This window comes from Rhinolophus ferrumequinum, chromosome 5 (genome assembly GCF_004115265.2).
Source record: "Rhinolophus ferrumequinum isolate MPI-CBG mRhiFer1 chromosome 5, mRhiFer1_v1.p, whole genome shotgun sequence".
Lineage (NCBI taxonomy): Eukaryota > Metazoa > Chordata > Mammalia > Chiroptera > Rhinolophidae > Rhinolophus > Rhinolophus ferrumequinum.
In genome coordinates, this window is record NC_046288.1 from 58,814,307 (window position 1) to 58,832,795 (window position 18,489).

At 37.2% G+C, this 18,489-nt stretch overlaps 2 protein-coding genes across 6 annotated transcripts in view; both read left to right on the forward strand.

Moving 5' to 3' along the window:
• Positions 1-9,684, forward strand: part of SEC24B (SEC24 homolog B, COPII coat complex component) — an 83,465-nt gene extending 73,781 nt beyond the window's left edge. For all 5 annotated transcript variants that reach the window (XM_033106352.1, XM_033106353.1, XM_033106354.1 and 2 more), the window contains 8 exons: positions 327-500; positions 1,129-1,239; positions 2,587-2,762; positions 3,513-3,650; positions 4,567-4,671; positions 5,502-5,594; positions 8,483-8,586; positions 8,816-9,684. In XM_033106352.1, the coding sequence (XP_032962243.1) occupies positions 327-500; positions 1,129-1,239; positions 2,587-2,762; positions 3,513-3,650; positions 4,567-4,671; positions 5,502-5,594; positions 8,483-8,586; positions 8,816-8,930 (1,016 nt within the window). In that variant the 3' untranslated portion in view covers positions 8,931-9,684. The remainder of the gene's footprint in view (positions 1-326; positions 501-1,128; positions 1,240-2,586; positions 2,763-3,512; positions 3,651-4,566; positions 4,672-5,501; positions 5,595-8,482; positions 8,587-8,815) is intronic.
• A 2,884-nt stretch (positions 9,685-12,568) lies between these two features.
• Positions 12,569-18,489, forward strand: part of MCUB (mitochondrial calcium uniporter dominant negative subunit beta) — an 86,424-nt gene continuing 80,503 nt past the window's right edge. Inside the window, exon 1 of the mRNA XM_033106063.1 lies at positions 12,569-12,812. Coding sequence (XP_032961954.1) covers positions 12,717-12,812 — 96 coding nt within the window. The 5' untranslated portion in view covers positions 12,569-12,716. The remainder of the gene's footprint in view (positions 12,813-18,489) is intronic.

Here is an 18,489-nt window from a genome sequence, read left to right on the forward strand (position 1 = left end):
CTTCAAAATCATTCAAATAGTCTTCCATTTACATTACCTCAGTTTTATGTGAATGTTTGCTAGAGGGATTCTTATCCATTATTTTAATTCTTAAATGAGTTTTACAGTAATCTTCATTTGTTCAATTTCGTATGTTAGATCTTTCACATAATCTGCATTGGTTCTTTTGTATTGGTATTTTAGAACCTCTACCAACCTCCAATCCTACTCCTCAGTTATCCTTTTGATTCAAAATCAGAGACATCTGTTACTTTATAAAGTAGCTTAGCCTGAGGTAAAGATACTACTGTTACTTCATGTTTTATAACAAGTGTTCTCTTCCCTAGGTCTTTCAATGCACACTTTTCATGGAAACTTCTTTGTTCGTTCCACTGACTTGTTATCCCTTGCCAACATCAACCCTGATGCTGGATTTGCAGTACAGCTGTCAATTGAAGAAAGTTTGACAGATACTTCCTTAGTGTGCTTTCAGACAGCCCTATTATATACGTCAAGCAAAGGTAATGTTAAGAGAGATGAAATACAACCTGCAGAAGTAATTCTCCCATCCTTTCACATTCTGGGGAGAATGAGAAGAAAGAATGAACATGCAGTGGGAAGTAATGGGATTTTTATCAGTTAATCAAATATATGTTGTTTTTTTCACTCATGTTTGAATCTTAAATAATATCTCCTTTGACCTGTGGAAGACTTGTATCCTCAGGATCATAGGTATCTGGTAAACAACCCATGCTAAATCCACTATGCCACTTTTAGCATTATTTCATGCCCCATAAAATAAAAAATTCTGTCTACCACTTAAGGCCTACATTTGTTAGTTGACACTCCATGTTTTCTGACATTTTACAATGTTGGATATAATTTAGAATGAGTGGTATTAAAATAAAAACCAGAACCTAATATTCAGCTATATTCAAAATATAGTATGTGTTCATAGTGTATTTTCAGATTTGGAGAGTATTTAGTTTTCTTTAAAACATGGTCATTGTAAAACTTTAGTTTTACATTTCAATATCCTGTTGGTGATTTAATCCAATCAAAACGAGAACTTGAATAATATTTTGACCTGTTTATTTCCTTCTTGATCTAATGTATTTTGCAATGACATTTGTTCATCACTCCGTTTAGGTGAGCGGAGAATTAGAGTGCATACACTTTGTTTGCCGGTGGTAAGTTCACTAGCAGATGTATACGCAGGAGTGGATGTACAAGCCGCCATCTGTCTTCTGGCAAACATGGGTGAGTTAAAAAGTGAGGGAACAGGTGAAATGCATTTTTGTATCCTAAAAACTGAAACCTGGGGTGTTGTTTTTTTTACCCTAGAAATCCCTTATTTAAAAAGTTTTACATTTTCATTTACAGCAGTGTGAATTGCTGTTTTTATATTTCTTATTAATTCTTCAGTTTAAGAATCCTTCAAGGGATTCATAATCACCAAAAGCTGGCAACAACCCAAATGTCCTTCAGCTGGTGAATCTTTACAAATATGATATATCCATACAATGGAATACAATTCAGCAATAAAAAGGAAAGAACTGTTGATATGCCAACAGATGTGGGTGACTCTCGTAATTCTTATTATGCTAAGTGAAAGAAGGTAGACTTAAAATACTACATACATATGATTCCATTTATATGACATTCTGGAAATGGGAAAATCATAGAGGTGAATAGATTAATGATTATCAGGGTTGGGGGCAGGGGGGGATTTTACTACAAAAGGACAGCACAAGGAGATATTTTGAGGGTGATAGAACTCTTGTGTTTCTTGGTTGTGATAGTAATTACATGGTTATGCGTTTGATATGGAATCACTATAGAACTATGCTCGAAAAAGTGAACTTTACTGTATGTAAGTTTTTAAAAATCCTTTGGGTATTAATATAACATTGAGTGTTTTGCTTTTAATGAATTTATCTTTTAGATGAATTTAGATATGAAATGAACCTTATTATCTCCGTTATTAAAATTGTATTTTTAATACTTGTGCATATGTGTAGGTTATCTCTATTTTATTAAAATGTATACTTGGAGGAAAATAAGTTGCATACTAAATTCCAGCTCTTTGCTGTCTGCATGAGGACCTATGTTGAGTTTGTTCTTTTTTTTTGTTGACATGGGAATGCTTTGACAAAGAAGATTATAGAGAATCACGAGGGTTAACAGATTGCAGAACTTACATTTTTTTCCAATTCTTTTTTATTGGAACTTACATTGTTTATAAATGATACTTTATACATGTGACTTTTATTTGAGTAATGGAAACATCCCCAGGGCTTTCTCAGGAGTAGGTGGATGGTATATGTCTCTTAAACCAATAGGGGGTTAGTATTTTTAAACTTGAAGACATTAAAATAAGAAGGTCCAAAACAATCTAGATTTGTTCTAATTGTCAGGTTTATTCAGATTTAGTTCAGAAAAAATATGCAATGAATCAATGCTTTTAAAATGAGGTAGGAGATGAAATGTATTTTTCTGTTGTGGAAATGGAATTTTTGTTGGTTTCTTAAATAATTCATGTAAATCTTATCTTTTACAGCATGCATTAGAATCTAATGGTTAAATACGTTTTCATTTTGATTCTAGCTGTGGATCGATCCATTTCGTCAAGCCTGTCAGATGCAAGAGATGCCTTAGTGAATGCTGTAGTGGATTCATTGTCTGCATATGGCTCAACTGTCTTAAATGTACAGCACTCTGCGTTGATAGCACCTACCTCCCTCAAGTTGTTTCCTCTCTATGTTTTGGCCCTTCTCAAACAGGTATTTCTCTATACGTTTAATAAAGTCTTTTAAAATTCTCATTATGTAGGTGAAGAAGTGAAATCTAGGTTTTCTGTGTTTTAAAAACTTATTTAACTAGAGGCTTATGCAGTTTAGCATTGAAAAGGTTTTGAAGAACAGAAAGATCAGTGGGAAATGAAGGTATACAAATATGACTCTTGTAAAACATTATGTTCTCACTCCTTAATATGTGGGAGAAGCTTGAATAATGGTGTACTGATAGCATACTCTTAATATACGAGTATGCTTCTAAAAAGAGACTGAGGAAAGGATGTAATATTCATTGAATATCTTTCCATGTCTCAGGGACCGTGATAGATATTACATATACATCATCTTAATTAACTCTTACAGCAACCTAGAGGTGAGTATTTCCCTCTTAGTATAAGAGTATACTTCTGAAAAGAGACTAAGGAAAGGATATAATATGCATTGAATGTCTTTCCATGTCTCAGGCACCATAATAGGTATTATATATGCATCATCTTAATTAATTCTTACAGCAACCTAGAGGTATTTCCCTGTTTTTATTATGATGACAATATAGGTTCAAGAAGCTAAGTAACTTGCTCATATACCTATCTATTAAATGTCAAGAGTTGAGAATTGAATGCATGTCTGTCTGATTTGAAGGCCTTGCTTTTTCCATGATGATGGTATGTATTTGCTGTAATATTTATTCACTGTATTTATGTTTTACTTAAAAAATGTGTATCTTTTTTTATGTAGAAAGCATTTAGAACTGGTACAAGCACACGCCTGGATGATCGTGTGTATGCCATGTGCCAGATCAAGTGTCAGCCACTTGTTCATCTAATGAAAATGATTCATCCCAACTTATACAGGATAGACAGACTAACAGATGAGGTATGATTTCTTTTAGTGCATTTGGAATTTTTAAATTTAAGTATATTTGAATGTCTTGATTCTATAGCTAAGGTAGCAATACATTTATTAACAATTTTTTTATCTGTTTTTCCTTTTTGGTATTAATACATTAAGGACACTAGCGATGGATTTGATTGGACAATAGGTCTATCAGATACTATATGGTTATGGAGTTTTCAAAAATAGTTTCATATGGGAAGTAAACTGTCTTGTGGGTTTTATTATAATGTTTATTACAAAGCTAAGTTGTGGAGTGGACATTTCCATTCCTGTTTTGTAACTATTGATTGTTTCTCGTATGATCAAAGCAGTTTTGATTATATTGTAAACTGGATCTAATATCCAACATGATTTTTTTCTTTTAATTAAAGTTTATTGGGGTGACAGTTGTTAGTAAAGTTACATAGATTTCAGGTGTACAGTTCTGTATTACATCATCTATACATCCCTTTGTGTGTTCACCATCCAGAGTCAGTTCTCCTTCCATCACCATATATTTGATCACCAACAGTATTTTTAATACGCAAATATGTAGTGTGTGTTTTCTTCCTTTTGTTAAAACTACTTTTTGGAATCTTCTCTGTTTAGGGAAATATAAAAAGGTAGCTTGCTTTGCAGCAGATTTAGTAATCATGCTTTTAATATAAACTGATCTCAAAAGGGGAGGAAATGGAAAGATTGTTTTACATATTTGTGTTTCACCCTTTTTAATTTGAATATATTTGAGGGTTTTGCTTCTATAGCCAAGGTGGTAATGTATTATCAATAATTTTTTGCATTCTGCAAAATTCTCAAGTGTCATTTTTCAGTATTTCTTAAAGAGCTAGTGTCCATTAGCTTCCAAAGTGTGATGATAGCAGTGTAAGCTTGTTCACGTTCCATCTTTTTTTTTCAGGGTGCAATACATGTTAATGACAGGGTTGTACCTCAGCCACCTCTTCAAAAATTGTCTGCAGAGAAGCTAACAAGAGAAGGTGCTTTCCTTATGGACTGTGGCTCGGTAAGCACACTCTACTGACAAGCCTAACACTGTTCCAACAAAAAGAGACACTTACAGCTCTGTTATCACAGAGCAGGCAGTGAAAGGTGGATTAGGAGCTGAGAGGCAGTACATTGGTAACTGGCACAAGAGGTCAGATTGTTTTAGACTTTTCTAGTTGGACATCATTTTATTATCATAGATTAATAAATTTCATCATTGTGGATCATTTACTGTCGTATATTATGTATACCTGATAAAGAGAAGTGATAAATTCCTGTCTGCAAGGACTTCACCACCTAGGATTATAAAATTCAAAGGGACCTCCAGAGTTTATCTAGTTCAACTTATATCCCTTGTCAGAAATGCCATTAATGATTAGGAGTTCAGGAAAAGTCACTGGACAGGGTGGTGGGGAGAGGTGTTAGAATGGTCAAGATGGCTTCATAAATGATACCTTATGATCAAGAAAAGGATTCTGATAGCCTGAGGAGAAGGGGTGGGAAGAGCATTTTAAAATAACAGAGGCAGTCGTAATAGAAATAGTGGATGGGAAGTATAGTGAGTCAGTTATCCTGGTTAAAATGTTACATTCCTTTTGGGGAAAAGATAAGGAAAAAGGTAAAATATGTTTTATGGGAAACCTTCAAATTGAAGCAAAGAAGATAAAAACCAGTCTAGATTCCTGGATGTAGATTCTAAGTGTACCAATTATGTTTCCTTATTATGTTTGTTCCTACTTTATTTGAAAATAGTATACATTACCTCTATTATGCTTGATAATTTTGAGAAAATAAGCTATAATGGGTTTCTGGTTAAGGAGTTTTAATATCTTGTATTTTTGTTTTTAGGCTTTTTACATTTGGGTTGGAAAAAGCTGTGACAATAACTTCATAGAGGATGTGCTTGGGTATCCTAATTTTGCATCAATACCACAGAAAATGGTCAGTAGGTTCTATACCGCTTTTAACTTTTGTGTGCTTGTTTGTTTTATAATTTTTATTAAGATAAAATTCACATAAGATTCACAATTTTAACCATTTTAAAGTATACAATTTGTTAGTTTTTAGTATATTTATAATGTTGTACAACCATCATCAGTATCTAAGAGCACTTCCATCACCCCAAAAAGAAACCCGTATCTCCCAACTCTCCCCACCTTCTTTCCCCTTCCAACTATTAATGTCTTTTCTATATCTATGGATTTGCCTGTCCTGTACAATTCATATAAATGGAATCACACAATATGTGGCCTTTTGTGTTTGGCTTCTTTCACTTCTCACAATGTTTTCAAGGTTCATCCATGTTGTAGCATGTATCAGTATTTCATTCTTTTTTATGACTAAATAATAGTCCATTGTTTGCATATACCACATTGTGTTTATCCAGTCATCCATTCGTGGACATTTGGGTTATTCCCACTTTGGAGCTATCGTGAATGGTGCTACCATGAACACTTTGTTTACAAGTATTTGTGTGAACATGTTTTCAGTTCTCTTGGGTGTATAACCTAGGGTTGAAATTGCTGGGTCATATGGTAAACTCTATGTTTAACTTCTTGAGGAGCTGCCACACTGTTTTCCAACAACTTTACCTGCTGATTTAAATTATTTTGCTGATAATAAACACATTTTTCAGTTGGCCTTTACTTATATATGTGTTAACTAATACCAAAGAAATACAATTCCAAAAGCAGTTCTCTATATTTAATTATCTTATTCTTGGATATGTAAATATGTCATTTTTCCTGAAATTAATATAATGTCAATATAATTCTCACTATGTTCTGTTGTTGTTTGAATGATTCAACAAATGAGGATAATAAGGAAAAGTTTAAAAAAAATAATATCAGCAAAGGGGAAAAGCATATGAAAAATAAGTTCTAAATAAAATTGTAGACTTTATTTTAAAGCTGTGCTTATTTAAGCACTATGATAGTAGCATAATAAACATATCAGTGGAACAGAATAGAATTCAGAAATGGATGTAATTCCTGAAAAATAGAACATGGTTAAGATTATACTTCAAATCACTGTGAGAAAAATGGAATATTAGAAAGAGAATCTTGATTATATTAAAATGGGTGAGAACTTTGTAAGTCAGTGATGAAAAAGATTAATAAATCTGAGAGCATAAAATTAAAATATTTCTATCTGGTAAAATAAAACCAAAAGACAACAAAATGGGAAAATTACCTATAACTCATTAGCCTGATAAAGGGCTAATTTCTCTGGTATGTAAAGTTCTTTTACAAACTTTTATTTTAATTTTTTTTTTTTTATTGGGGAATAGCGTGCTTTTCCAGGACCCATCAGTCGTCCCGCAAGCTCCAAGTCCAGTTGCCATTTTCAATCTTTCATTGTAGGGGGTGCAGCCACCATCCCATGTGGGAATTGAACCGGCAACCTTGTTGTTGAGAGCTTGCTCTAACCAACTGAGCCATCCAGCCGCCCCTCCAGCAGCTCAGCAGCAGCTCGTTGTCTTCAATCTAGTTGTGGAGGGTGCAGCTCACTGGCCCATGTGGGAATCCAACCGGTAGTTGTTAAGAACTCATGCTCTAACCAACTGAGCCATCTGGCTGCCCCTACAAACCTTTAAGAAGAAGAAACCCCTGTCCCTTCAAAACAAAAGAAAAATAAAAATGGATAAAGGATTTGAACAGCCAATTCATAGGGAGAAAATATAGTAGTGGCCATATGAAATGATGTTCAGCCTCGCTCATTATTAAGAAAACAAAATAAAACAACAGCATAGCATTTCTCTAATTTTCCAGATTGGCATGATTTTTAAATTTAATTAATAGGCAATAATGCAAAGGTCAACAGGCCTATCAAATACTGTTGATTGGAGTATACATTTCTACAGTCTTTTGGAGGGCCATTTGACAATATCTGTTAAAATGAAAATCACAGAGTTCATGACACAGTAAATTATTCTACTCCAAAGAATATTCCCCATAGATTTATTCATAAAAGTGTTTTTGTACACGCATGCTTGTAGCATTAAATAATGTCTATGTATTTATTAAAAATAACAGTCTGAAGAGAGAAAAGTATGCATAATATGATTTTTTTAATGTATATATATATAATAGTAGCTATACTTTTAAAATATCTGAAAAAACTCATTAAAGTAGAAATGTTTTTTGTTTTTACTGTTTAAATATTCACATAAATTACAAATATAATTAATCCAAACTTTTAAAATTTTTTACATACTGTATACTTTGAATTATTTAGTTTACTATTAAGTTGGCTTTGGGAAAAAAATACATTTTTAATATATAAAAGAGTAGACTTTTGGGGTATTTAAAAAAGTGTTTCCTATAGTTTTTAAATATATTTACACATCCACAGTGTTCTTTAAAATTTCTTTCCCTTAAATTTTAAGAACTGAAGAAAATAGGAAATTCTCTGAGAATGGCTATTATTATAATAGGCGATATAATGTATAATTGTTAAATGAATTTGGAACTTAGTGATAACCCCGTTCATTTGAATATTTTCTTCAGAAGAAACGTAAAATTGCAACACAATACCAGTGACATGCTAGTAGTCATTATGTTTTATTAATTTATCCAGGAAAAAAAAAAAGTAACATACAGGTAAAATGTCAGTGACATACTTACCATTAAACATGTTTTATTGACTTATCCAGAAAAATACACAGATTCACCAACAATTTAAATTTCATTTGTTTGGTTTTGCTGCTGTTGGAGCTGGAAATAGAGTGCTGGCAGTTTGTTGGTGGTTGTGGGAATCATGATTTAGTTATAATACTACTAAAGTCTATGAGAAAGGAAATAATTTCCTAATCATATTTCCTTTACCAGGCACATCTTCCAGAGCTAGATACGCTTTCATCAGAAAGAGCCAGATCCTTTGTAACTTGGCTTAGAGACAGTAGACCTTTAAGCCCAATTCTTCACGTGGTAAAGTAAGTATCTGTAAGTTAAACTATAAAATTGTCATATCCTGTGCAATCTATATGAAATTGCTCGTTTTCAAGCAAATTTTAAATAACATCAAACTATATACTGTTACTTAAGTAATATCCCTTATGTTCCATTTTCCTAAAGTCCTCATGTATTACATATTTTTAAATGTATAATTATTCCTGTTAACAATAAGAATTTTTAGGTAAATATCTTTTTCTTTTCTTTTAGAGATGAGAGTCCTGCCAAAACAGAATTTTTTCAACATTTGATTGAAGATCGGACAGAAGCCGCATTCTCGTACTATGAATTTTTGCTTCACATTCAGCAGCAGATTTGTAAGTGAAGTGGAATAAAATTGAGTAAGAAGAAAAAGATCCATAACCTAGGTAAAGCATAATCTGTCAGAGAAGCACATTGGAAATTTGAAACAAAGGCATTTGTTGTTACAAGACTTAATGCATAGCATAGCACCCTGTTTGAGGCTTTAGCAAAAGCTAAAGAGGAGGAAAAAGCTTGACAGATTTTCTTCAGCCTAAATTGATGGTAATGATGATGCTGTTTCACCAAGTATATTTTGAATTGGTTTCTACACATTTCCAGTAGTACAGTAGTACAGTGCTCTGTTCATTGCAAGCCAGCAAATTTATGTAGCTAATGTGGAATGGTATGTCATAATGTAAAATTAGATAAATTCTTTTTTCTTATAATATGACATTTCTGGACTTGAGCTCTGACAAGAGATGCCAAAAGGCAGTGGGTACCATGTTATTTATATGAATTACTTTTTAACAAGGAATGATTCGTATTCATTAAATGAATTCAATATTTTCCCTGTAAAAACAATAGAGTTTCAATACATGAACTATAGAAAAGATATATATATGTATAATGTACATAAATGTTACATTTGTAAAGAAAATGTAAAAATGTAACTACAGAATATGAATTGCTTAAACTGTGCTACGTTGTTGGATGACAACTCTTTTTGTCGCAGTTAGAGAATGAGGTTGACTAATGTGTATTATGAATTGAGTCCACAGAAGAAACACAAAACACTTTGTAATTCTGTTAAATCTTTTATGTGGATTTATTTATGATCAGCCTACTAATTAAAAATATTTTGCTTGACAATATGGTTTGGTGTTATTTTTGTGAGGGGGCAGTTGGCTTTCTTTGTCATATTTTTACATATAGGATATATTGAATTTACTACTTGGGCAATGATATTGAATCTATAAGTCTTCATTAGTTTGTGGATATTACTAAGTACTTACTCTGTTTATATTCTGGAAACAAATGGTACTTTCAGAATACGTATGAATATTGACTAAGTATAATCTTACTATGTCTTTCTCAATTAAATTAGGTATTTCCTCTGCACATTCATAACAAGAAAATTATCATAACATACATGACTATTCTATCCTATTTAATTGACTTTAAGATTACCATCTTGAATTTTGAGGGAGATTTTATTCTGATGAAAACTCATTTACTAACAGCTTATTTACTATAAAAACTGTTAATGATCCATTAGATTGTGGGATAGAATTTTATTTTATACGCTGTGAAAGTCCTATCGATGAACTTTGGAAGGAAAAATGCTTTTGATGTGTGTGGTAAGTGATTTTTAGTGGTTTTATGCTTTGTGGATCTCTTTTCTTTAGATAAAAATAAAAGTACTCTCTCACATTCCCTGATGGAAATGAGAGGTTAAATGACTCACCCTAAATGACATTACTAATTAGAGACAGAGCTAAGAGTAAAAGCCAAATGTTCTCCCCACCCACCGCCTACTCCTACCACACCCCCACCCCAAGACTGTACTTATACCATGCTGCCTGTATCAAGTGGGAATACTTTTAAAGTCAAACAAACAAACAAAAAACAAAACAAAGCTGGGATGATGTAGGTGGAATCACTAATAACTGAAAAAAGACAGAGGTTAAGGAAAAAAACATGCTTTGGCACATGAAACTGGAAAATAAAAATGGAGGTAGGTATTTTAAACATGAAAAAGCGGGCAGGACATGTATGTGTATATAGCTTGAGGAGAGAAGGTAGCCGTATCTAGGGGACACGAGGCTATTAACGCATTGCCTTCTGATGGGTCATGAGCTGATCCAAAAGTGAAAATGCTTTCTTTTCATGACTAAAAAGGGAAAACTCAGTTCAGTCTATCTCCTGTTTTTTCCTTATATTTCTCCTTTCCTCTTGCAGTACCACCACACTCAACATTTCTGACACCAGATGTGTTGGGGTTTTCCCCACACCAAGCAATTCTCTGTGACAGCAACTCAATCCTGACACTACCCAGAGATAGCATCAGATCCCAGACTTTAAAGGCTCTGTCGCACAAGATTGACCCCATCCTTCCTTCAGACTCCAGTTGCAAGCTCAGGTGCTTCTGACGGCTTCTTCATAGCTCCTGGATGTGCTTGTAAGGGCCCATCTTGGCTTCCCTGATGCACCAGACGGAAATGCTATCACATTTCTTTCCCCATTCATCCTTTGATGGACACTTAGATTGTTTCCATACCTTAGCTATTAGAGAAAAGGGAACCCTTGTACATTGTTGATGGAAATGTAAATTGCTACAGCGATTATGGAGAACACTATAGAGGTTCTTTAAAAAATTAAAAATAGATCTACCATAGACCCAGCAATCCGACTACTGGGTATATATACAAAAGAAATGAAATCAGTACGTTGAAAAGTTATCTGTACTCCTGTTCATTGCAGAATATTCATGATAGCTAACATACCTGTAATAAAACTCTTCTTTCATTTGGAGCACTAGCTAATAAAAGGAAAGGACTCAGGCAAATTACCTTCTCATGTGGACTGAATGTTTAATGTGTCACTATCTATCCAGGGCAATTATATTTTGAAATGCAGATGCTAGCTAACACATGAATCTGTCTTTGGTCATGATAAAGCTTTTGCTGTCATGGAAACCTCCATCTTTTTTCAATAAAGAAAGGAGATCATCAAGAGAGATTTGCTACTTGTTGCATTGTTTGCCAGCTTGGATTCATTAACTCAAACCTCTTGCGGATTTAGCAAATAAAAATACAGGATGCCTGGTTAAATTTAAATTACAGATAAACAACAAATGATTTATTATAAGTACACCTCAAATATTTCATATTTTTTTTAAAAAAAATGTGTGACCCATGTAATATTTGGGACATAACACCAAAAAAAAATTACTAGTTGTGTATCTGAAATTCAAGTGTAACGGGGCATCCTGTGTTTTATCTAACTATTGTAAGTAAGCTACGTGAAACCTTGGATTAGGTTGCTCTTAAATGGTTTGTGTTTGTTCTTGTAAACAAAAAGTCTCGAAGACAAAGCAGATTTTCCAGTTAATGGAAAGACTTAAGTTCCGTTTCCCTAGCTCCTTCAATTAAGCGTAAGAGAAGCCAATTCAGCTGTGGGAAATTGTCCCGAAAAGCTCCGGGTGGGCCACCATCTGGTGAGTAGTTGTCCTCGGGCAGGGCCGGGCCTGGTGCTGACCCTCCATCCGGCCCCTCCGCGCTTCCCGGCAGCTGAGGCCCGGCCATCGCATCCCCAGCACAGCCTCGGAGCCGATAGAGAGCTGGCGCCTCGGCCGACCCGCTTCTCTCCCTCTTTCCCGCTCTGTCGCGGGGCCCAGTTTCCCGAGGGACCCCGTTCCGCTTCCCCCCACACCCTTGCCCCGTAGGTAGGGGTGGGATGGCGAAGGCTGCTCTCATTGAGCACCAAGTGCCGGGAATTAACAGCAAGTTCCGACCTCAAGAGCTCGCCACATGCGGGTGGCCGGCTGTCGCTCACTCCTGCAAGGTCTTCGGCGGGAGGAGGGGAGGCCGCCGGCAGCGCGCCGCCCTGCAAACCGGCGGTACGGAGGGCGTTTCGCTCGCGCTCTTTCTTTTTCTTTTTTTTTTTTTCCGTCGGAGGAGAGAAAACAGCCTCGCGCCGGAGTGTGTGCACAGACCAGAAGTGGAGGAGGGACACACCCTCCTCCGCCCGCCCAGCCCGCGCCTCACAGGGAGGCGTCGGGAGGCGGGCGGCGGCGAGGCGCAGTGGTAGAGCCGGGGCGCCCGCGCTCACTAGGCCCGCGGACTGGGGGGAGCCCTGCGCCGGCCGGATGATGCTCCTCAGGGGACCCCGACCGTGGCGCCCGCGGCGGCCGCCAACCCTTAGCATTCCCGCCCGAGCAGGTCCGCGGCCGCCGACGCCCCAGGTAAGACAGTGGGCTCAGGGACAAGGTCTAGCGCGCCGGGGGCGGTGGCTGGAAAAGTTTTCGGGGGACACTTCGGCGAAACGGAAGCCGGGCTGTTGGGAAGTTCACTTCGTTTCCGCGCGCCAGGGGATCCGACAGTGGTCGCCGGGCTGCAGACGTGGGCCCGGGGGCCGCGCCCGGGGCCGATGACAGGAAAGGCCAGGGACGGTGAGGGTCGCGGGCCATCACCCGGGCCGGGGTGGGGTGCGGGGACTCCGGGGCTGCGGCCGGGGAAGCAGCAAAATACCCGGCGAGGCGGTTTTTCCGCGTCCCCACCAAGGTCCGGAGTAAGTTTCCAGGGCCGCTGTGCCGCCGGCTTGGTGACCGATGCTCGAGGGGGCTAAGAGAAGGATGGAGTCGAGCGGAGTGCCTGCCCCGAGTGTGGACTGTCTGTCGTAAGCGAGTGACATTGCCGTCCTGCGAAGTGCGAGCCCCTCCCCTCCCTTGAAGAGGGAAGAAAAACTCGTGTTTCGTTCCAAGAGCCGAGCCGGGTGAATCATGAGCGTGTGCTTGAGTAACAGTTGGCCTGACACAGCGGTACCGTGGTCTGCGTTGGAACCGTTGCTTGGAGAAGGGAGGAGGGAGGGGAGTGGATGTGCACTGAAAAAGACAGAGAAAGCCGGGGAGGGTGCTACGTGTGACTGGGGCTGTGATGGAGCCTGGCCGGAGCCTCGGCAGCGTCGCTGTCTCAGCGCGCAGAGGAAAGGGCCTTTTGAACAGAGCCTTCCAGGTGTGTGGTTCGGGAGGGCGTAGTTTCTGAGTTTTAGTTTCTACTCCCATCCCCCACTGCCCCCATCCCCTTAAATTAGTTTTAGATTGGTAAAGAGAAAAATATATATTTTTAATCTTTTAGTTGTGTTGTTGAAAAGAAAAGCGGAAAGTAAGGAATGCCCTGATATTGTCACTTTCACTTCCTGTTTATTTTTTCCCCTCTATCTCAGGGCTTCAGAGTTTACATTGATGCAGGAAATATTTAAATGCATTGATGCAGGAAGTATTTTAAATGCATCAAACACTCCCCTGAGTGTTTCAAAGAGAACGAAGAAGGGCATTATGTTACTAATACCTAGGAAAAGGGACAAACTCAAAAATGTAAAATGGTTGATTTAATAGAGTAATTGGAGAGAGACGCTTTTTCCACTTTGTAAATTGTACTTTTATTATAGGTGTAACACTTTACAGTCAAACATACACCGAACAGTAAAACAACCCAAGACAAGGAAATCCCTTTACCATACGATATTTAAACAATATATGAATGATTCAGGTTTTTTAAAAATTAAATCCATTTAACATTTTGATTAGAATTTTTATGGATCCCAAGAATGGCTGCCCTTTCTCAAATGATCAACTCTAAGCTCTTTTTTTCAGATTTCCACTTGATGCTCCCTAGGGTAGTGCCATTGCAAACCCTCAGGGAGGTGGATGCTCTTTTAACAGAAGTAAAAAATGATACAGTGGGGCCTAATGATACTTACTAGGCCTAATCATAGGGGAACAGTGGTTAGTACTTTGCCCCTCAATAATCATCTTGAGAAGCCTTACATTTGACTGTTTCTAATTTGCTGATTTTTGAATCTTGACTGTCCATACAGTTAAGTCAATTTGCTAGACTTTAGAAGTGGATATGCTTCCATCATTTTATTTGTCTGATAAAAGACCCCCAAGGAATTAAAGACAAACCTGTGAATTTGCTCCTTTACGTGCCTCTTTGAAATTGTATGAAGAAACTGACAGAAATATTTTGGCTACCTAAGAGTTTTAGCTAGATTGCTAAACCGTATCATGGAATCAAATTAACTGGCTGTAGAGACATTTTTAATTCTAAAGTCTCACTGGTTTGTGGTTGCCTCATTTGATATGAAAAGTCCTGTGGCTAAAGGCAAGTATTATTTCTATATATTTTGCCACAAATTCTGAGCCCCTAGAGCCTATGAAAACAGCAGCATGACAGTGATGTTTGCAACCTGACAGCTCATAAAATCCTAGCCTCGCAAGGACTTGTGATTAATAGTATCTCAAGTGAGTATTCCAAATTATATTTGGCCTTTTCTGAAATTATGAGTGTGCCTTGTAGGAATTTAGTAACTTTGAAAAATTGTACAATTCTCATCCTTCATATGGTAGGTAAGTGATTGTCTGCCAGTGTTTCGTGGGGAAAGAAATTGTCAAAATGGATATGTTTGGTGTAGCAGAATTGCGTTTTTAAAGAACATATTTCATCTGAAGCTTAAGAGAGCAGGAGCATGTTATATTACCTTTGGCCAAGGCTGGCCTGGTGTACACAGTCACGTTCTGGTGGCGGCATCTCTGCTTGTCAGTACTCTGGCTGAGCGGTTGTCAGGGCAGTCTGTGGCTCCCGGTGGTCTCTCTGTACTCCAGGACTCAGCTTTGTGAGCTCATGGTGTCTCTAAACAGAAAGCTCTGGCCTCCCTGTCTTAGTTTTAATTTTTTGCTGCTTAGTTTGAGAAATTCTCTGATATGATTTCAGGCCCCCCGTATAGCATTTGAGTCCCTATGTAAGCCATGTGTAAAGCTTTAAAAAAATCAAGTTTACTTTGCAGAGAAGTCTAAGTATCGAGTATTTTTTTTTAGCTTCTACAAAAAAAGCATATACCTGTTTGAATCCTACCACTAAATATTAATTTAAAAATTGTTTCATTTTTTGGAATTTCATAGACATGTCGTTGTTTGACACTTTCCTACTCTACCTCATATTTGTAATTGGTGCATTGCATTCTCATCTGAGGAGAGCGAGCGGTTGTATGTTGGCAATTGTACTTACACTATAGAAAAGACATTGAGGCTGTGGTTTCAAAGTAATTCTAGACAAGTTTGTCTATTAAATATTAAGCATTACCATCCTCCCAGCACTTAGGTATTAGTGCTGGGTGTTTTGTTTTGGGTTTTACTGTTTATTGCAATTTAATAGTATTAGTGCTGTTTTATAGCAAACTTGCAGCTACGAAATCATTTTGTATCTTGGCAGATAAATATTTGTTGAATGAGGTACCAGTGAAACTAGGATAGAAAACCTGAGGCTAACATTGGTTGATCTAATAGCTGTGTAAACTAAATGTGTTTATGTCATAGAATAGAAATAAGCAACTAAGTTAATTGGTGTTAGGCAATGGGATCATCTGAGTGCTGAACTGGCCTTGTCACCATTTACCTCTGTGAACTTGTCAAGTCTTTCAGTCTATCTGGGCCTGTTTTATCCCCTTTTCAAAAATAACGGGACTTGGTTAATTGGTCTCAAAAGCTCTTTCTATCTCTAAAATTGCCATTTTGTTATTTTACCAGGGGAGATACGTATACCGTTAAATAAAATATTGTCAGTGTCAGAATGGTTGCCTGAATGGTTGAAAAGTCCTCTTTTATGATCTTATGCAGTCAGTAGAGTGGCAGTTTTACCTAGTGGTTGTAATAATTTTTCCCGTACAATAGAAATTGAAATTTATTTGATGGGGTGAGCATGTCATAATTGAATAAATTGTCTCGTTCTAATACTTCATTCTGTCATTACCAGTCTTTTCTTCTGTGAATGTTGCTTATTCAAGAGTATCTAGCATTAAAATCCTAAAACCGTAGTATAATAGACATCTTGAGCTATCATACAGGCTATAAACCAAAGGATAATTAAATAGCATTATCTCAGACATATTCTAGTATCTTCTTTTGATCCTGTTTAATTTACAACAGGATCAAAATGCTCTGGTTTTAAAACACATACTAGCTCTCTGTTCTCTGAGCTGTGCATTTAGACTATGTAGTATGGGATCCCCCACCCAAATGTTTTCACTGAATTGTCCACATTGGCATACCTTCTAAGAAACAGCCCTATGAAACACGGTAGGCAATTAAAACGTGCTTTTTAAAAGGATTCATGGGAGAAATTGCTGTCTAGTATTAGAATTGTTGCGTTTCTCCTGAGCAGATGTGGGGTTTATTGAAAGAGATGGAGCTAGAGTTGAAATTTCTGTAGTCTGTGAGCAGAAACAAAAAGGGACATAAAACATTAGACCTCATGTCAAGAAACTGACAGGTGTGCAAAGCTTCATTGTGTCAAACTTCAGGGAGGAAAATCTTTCAGATGGGCAAGGGTCACCCGCAATGTGAGTTCTACCTGAGGGTCTTAGGATATTTACTAGATTGAGTAGATGGTTTGATTTGTACAATTGCTGTGGACACAGATGGTAATCCTATTATATTCAATTCTACTGGGAACTCGCAATTATTTGGTTGTGATAGTGTTTTTATAATGACTACATTTCTCAAATCACATCTCTAGGACCTAAAGATGAATTAGCTTATTTTCAACCTCTTAGGAATAACAGTAAATAATAAATGCCCTGAGCCTGACTGGAGGAAGGAAGAAGGTGTCATTCTTGACAATTCCCTGTTGTTGTTTTCCTGATTTGTGTACGCATGCACGTGAGTACTCATGTGTGACTCTTTTTTTGCTAAATATTTTGTTTGTTTTTGGCATATGCATTTCCCATAATAGGCTGAATAGGATATTTAAAGAGGGAATTTTAAAAGGTGTTGATAAGTAACTGCTCTTTTTTGCCGGTAATGCAGCTAGAATACAAGCATGCATTTTTATTAGAGAGACTGATGGTAACGTGACCATAAACCTTGAACACAATTTGTTTTAGAAAATGTTTCCCAAACAGATCAACATGGCATTGGCTTTCTAAGCCCTTGCCAGAGGATATTTGTTGTAACATTTTATAGTCTGATAATTCATTTCTGCAACTCTGCTTTGGGAATGTTTCAAGTAATACATAATAAAGCAGTGTTTACTTTTCGGGAGAAAGTATGGTTTCTTTTGATCTTGTCAATATCCTGTTATGGGTTTGTTATCAGTGAAACCAAGTAAGAAAGCTCTGAAACAAGCTACAGTTGATCCAGAAATCATGTTCCGGCCTCATCCCTCCAGTCCCACTTTCTGTTTCAGGCCTATGGGTCCCACTCAGCCATCATACCTCTCCTTGTGGCTGATGATGTATTTTCACCCCTTCCTCTTGTTGTTTGTGCTGTTCCCAGGCAGCATTGTCTCCCTCCCGTCACTCTCTTGAATTCTATTCAAAGTCCCAGGCTGAATTCCAGTACCCACCCACCCCACCCCACCCCAGTTTTGATGAAGTCTCTGCCAGCAGAATTAATTACACACTTCCTTTTTCACAGCCACAGCACTTACAGCACTTACCTCATTCTATACCATGCATTAGAGGTAGTTGTGCTGGTCTGACTTTCCCACTTGGATTCTCTCAGTACCCTGTAGTCAGAACGATGTCTGCTCATCTCTGATGACCTCTGACCTGCTACAGTGGGTGCATAATAAACTGTTGTTGGGAAGAGGAATGAATGAATGGGTGAGAAAGAACCAAATATTATCTAGACTTCCTTAATGGTGTGTCTCCTTCAGATCTGACCTTCTCAATTTCCTCTTCTCCACATACTCGAGCCATGGGATCACCTGAAGCATTCTTATCTACTTTTTGTGATATGAGCCTTGAATAATTGAAGATCTTTAAGAAGTTAACCAACATAATCTTTACACGTATTGTGTTTTCTATTAAAAGAAAGCAGTAGTTTTAAATCATATTTTGGTTAATTGCTTTATTTCCACATC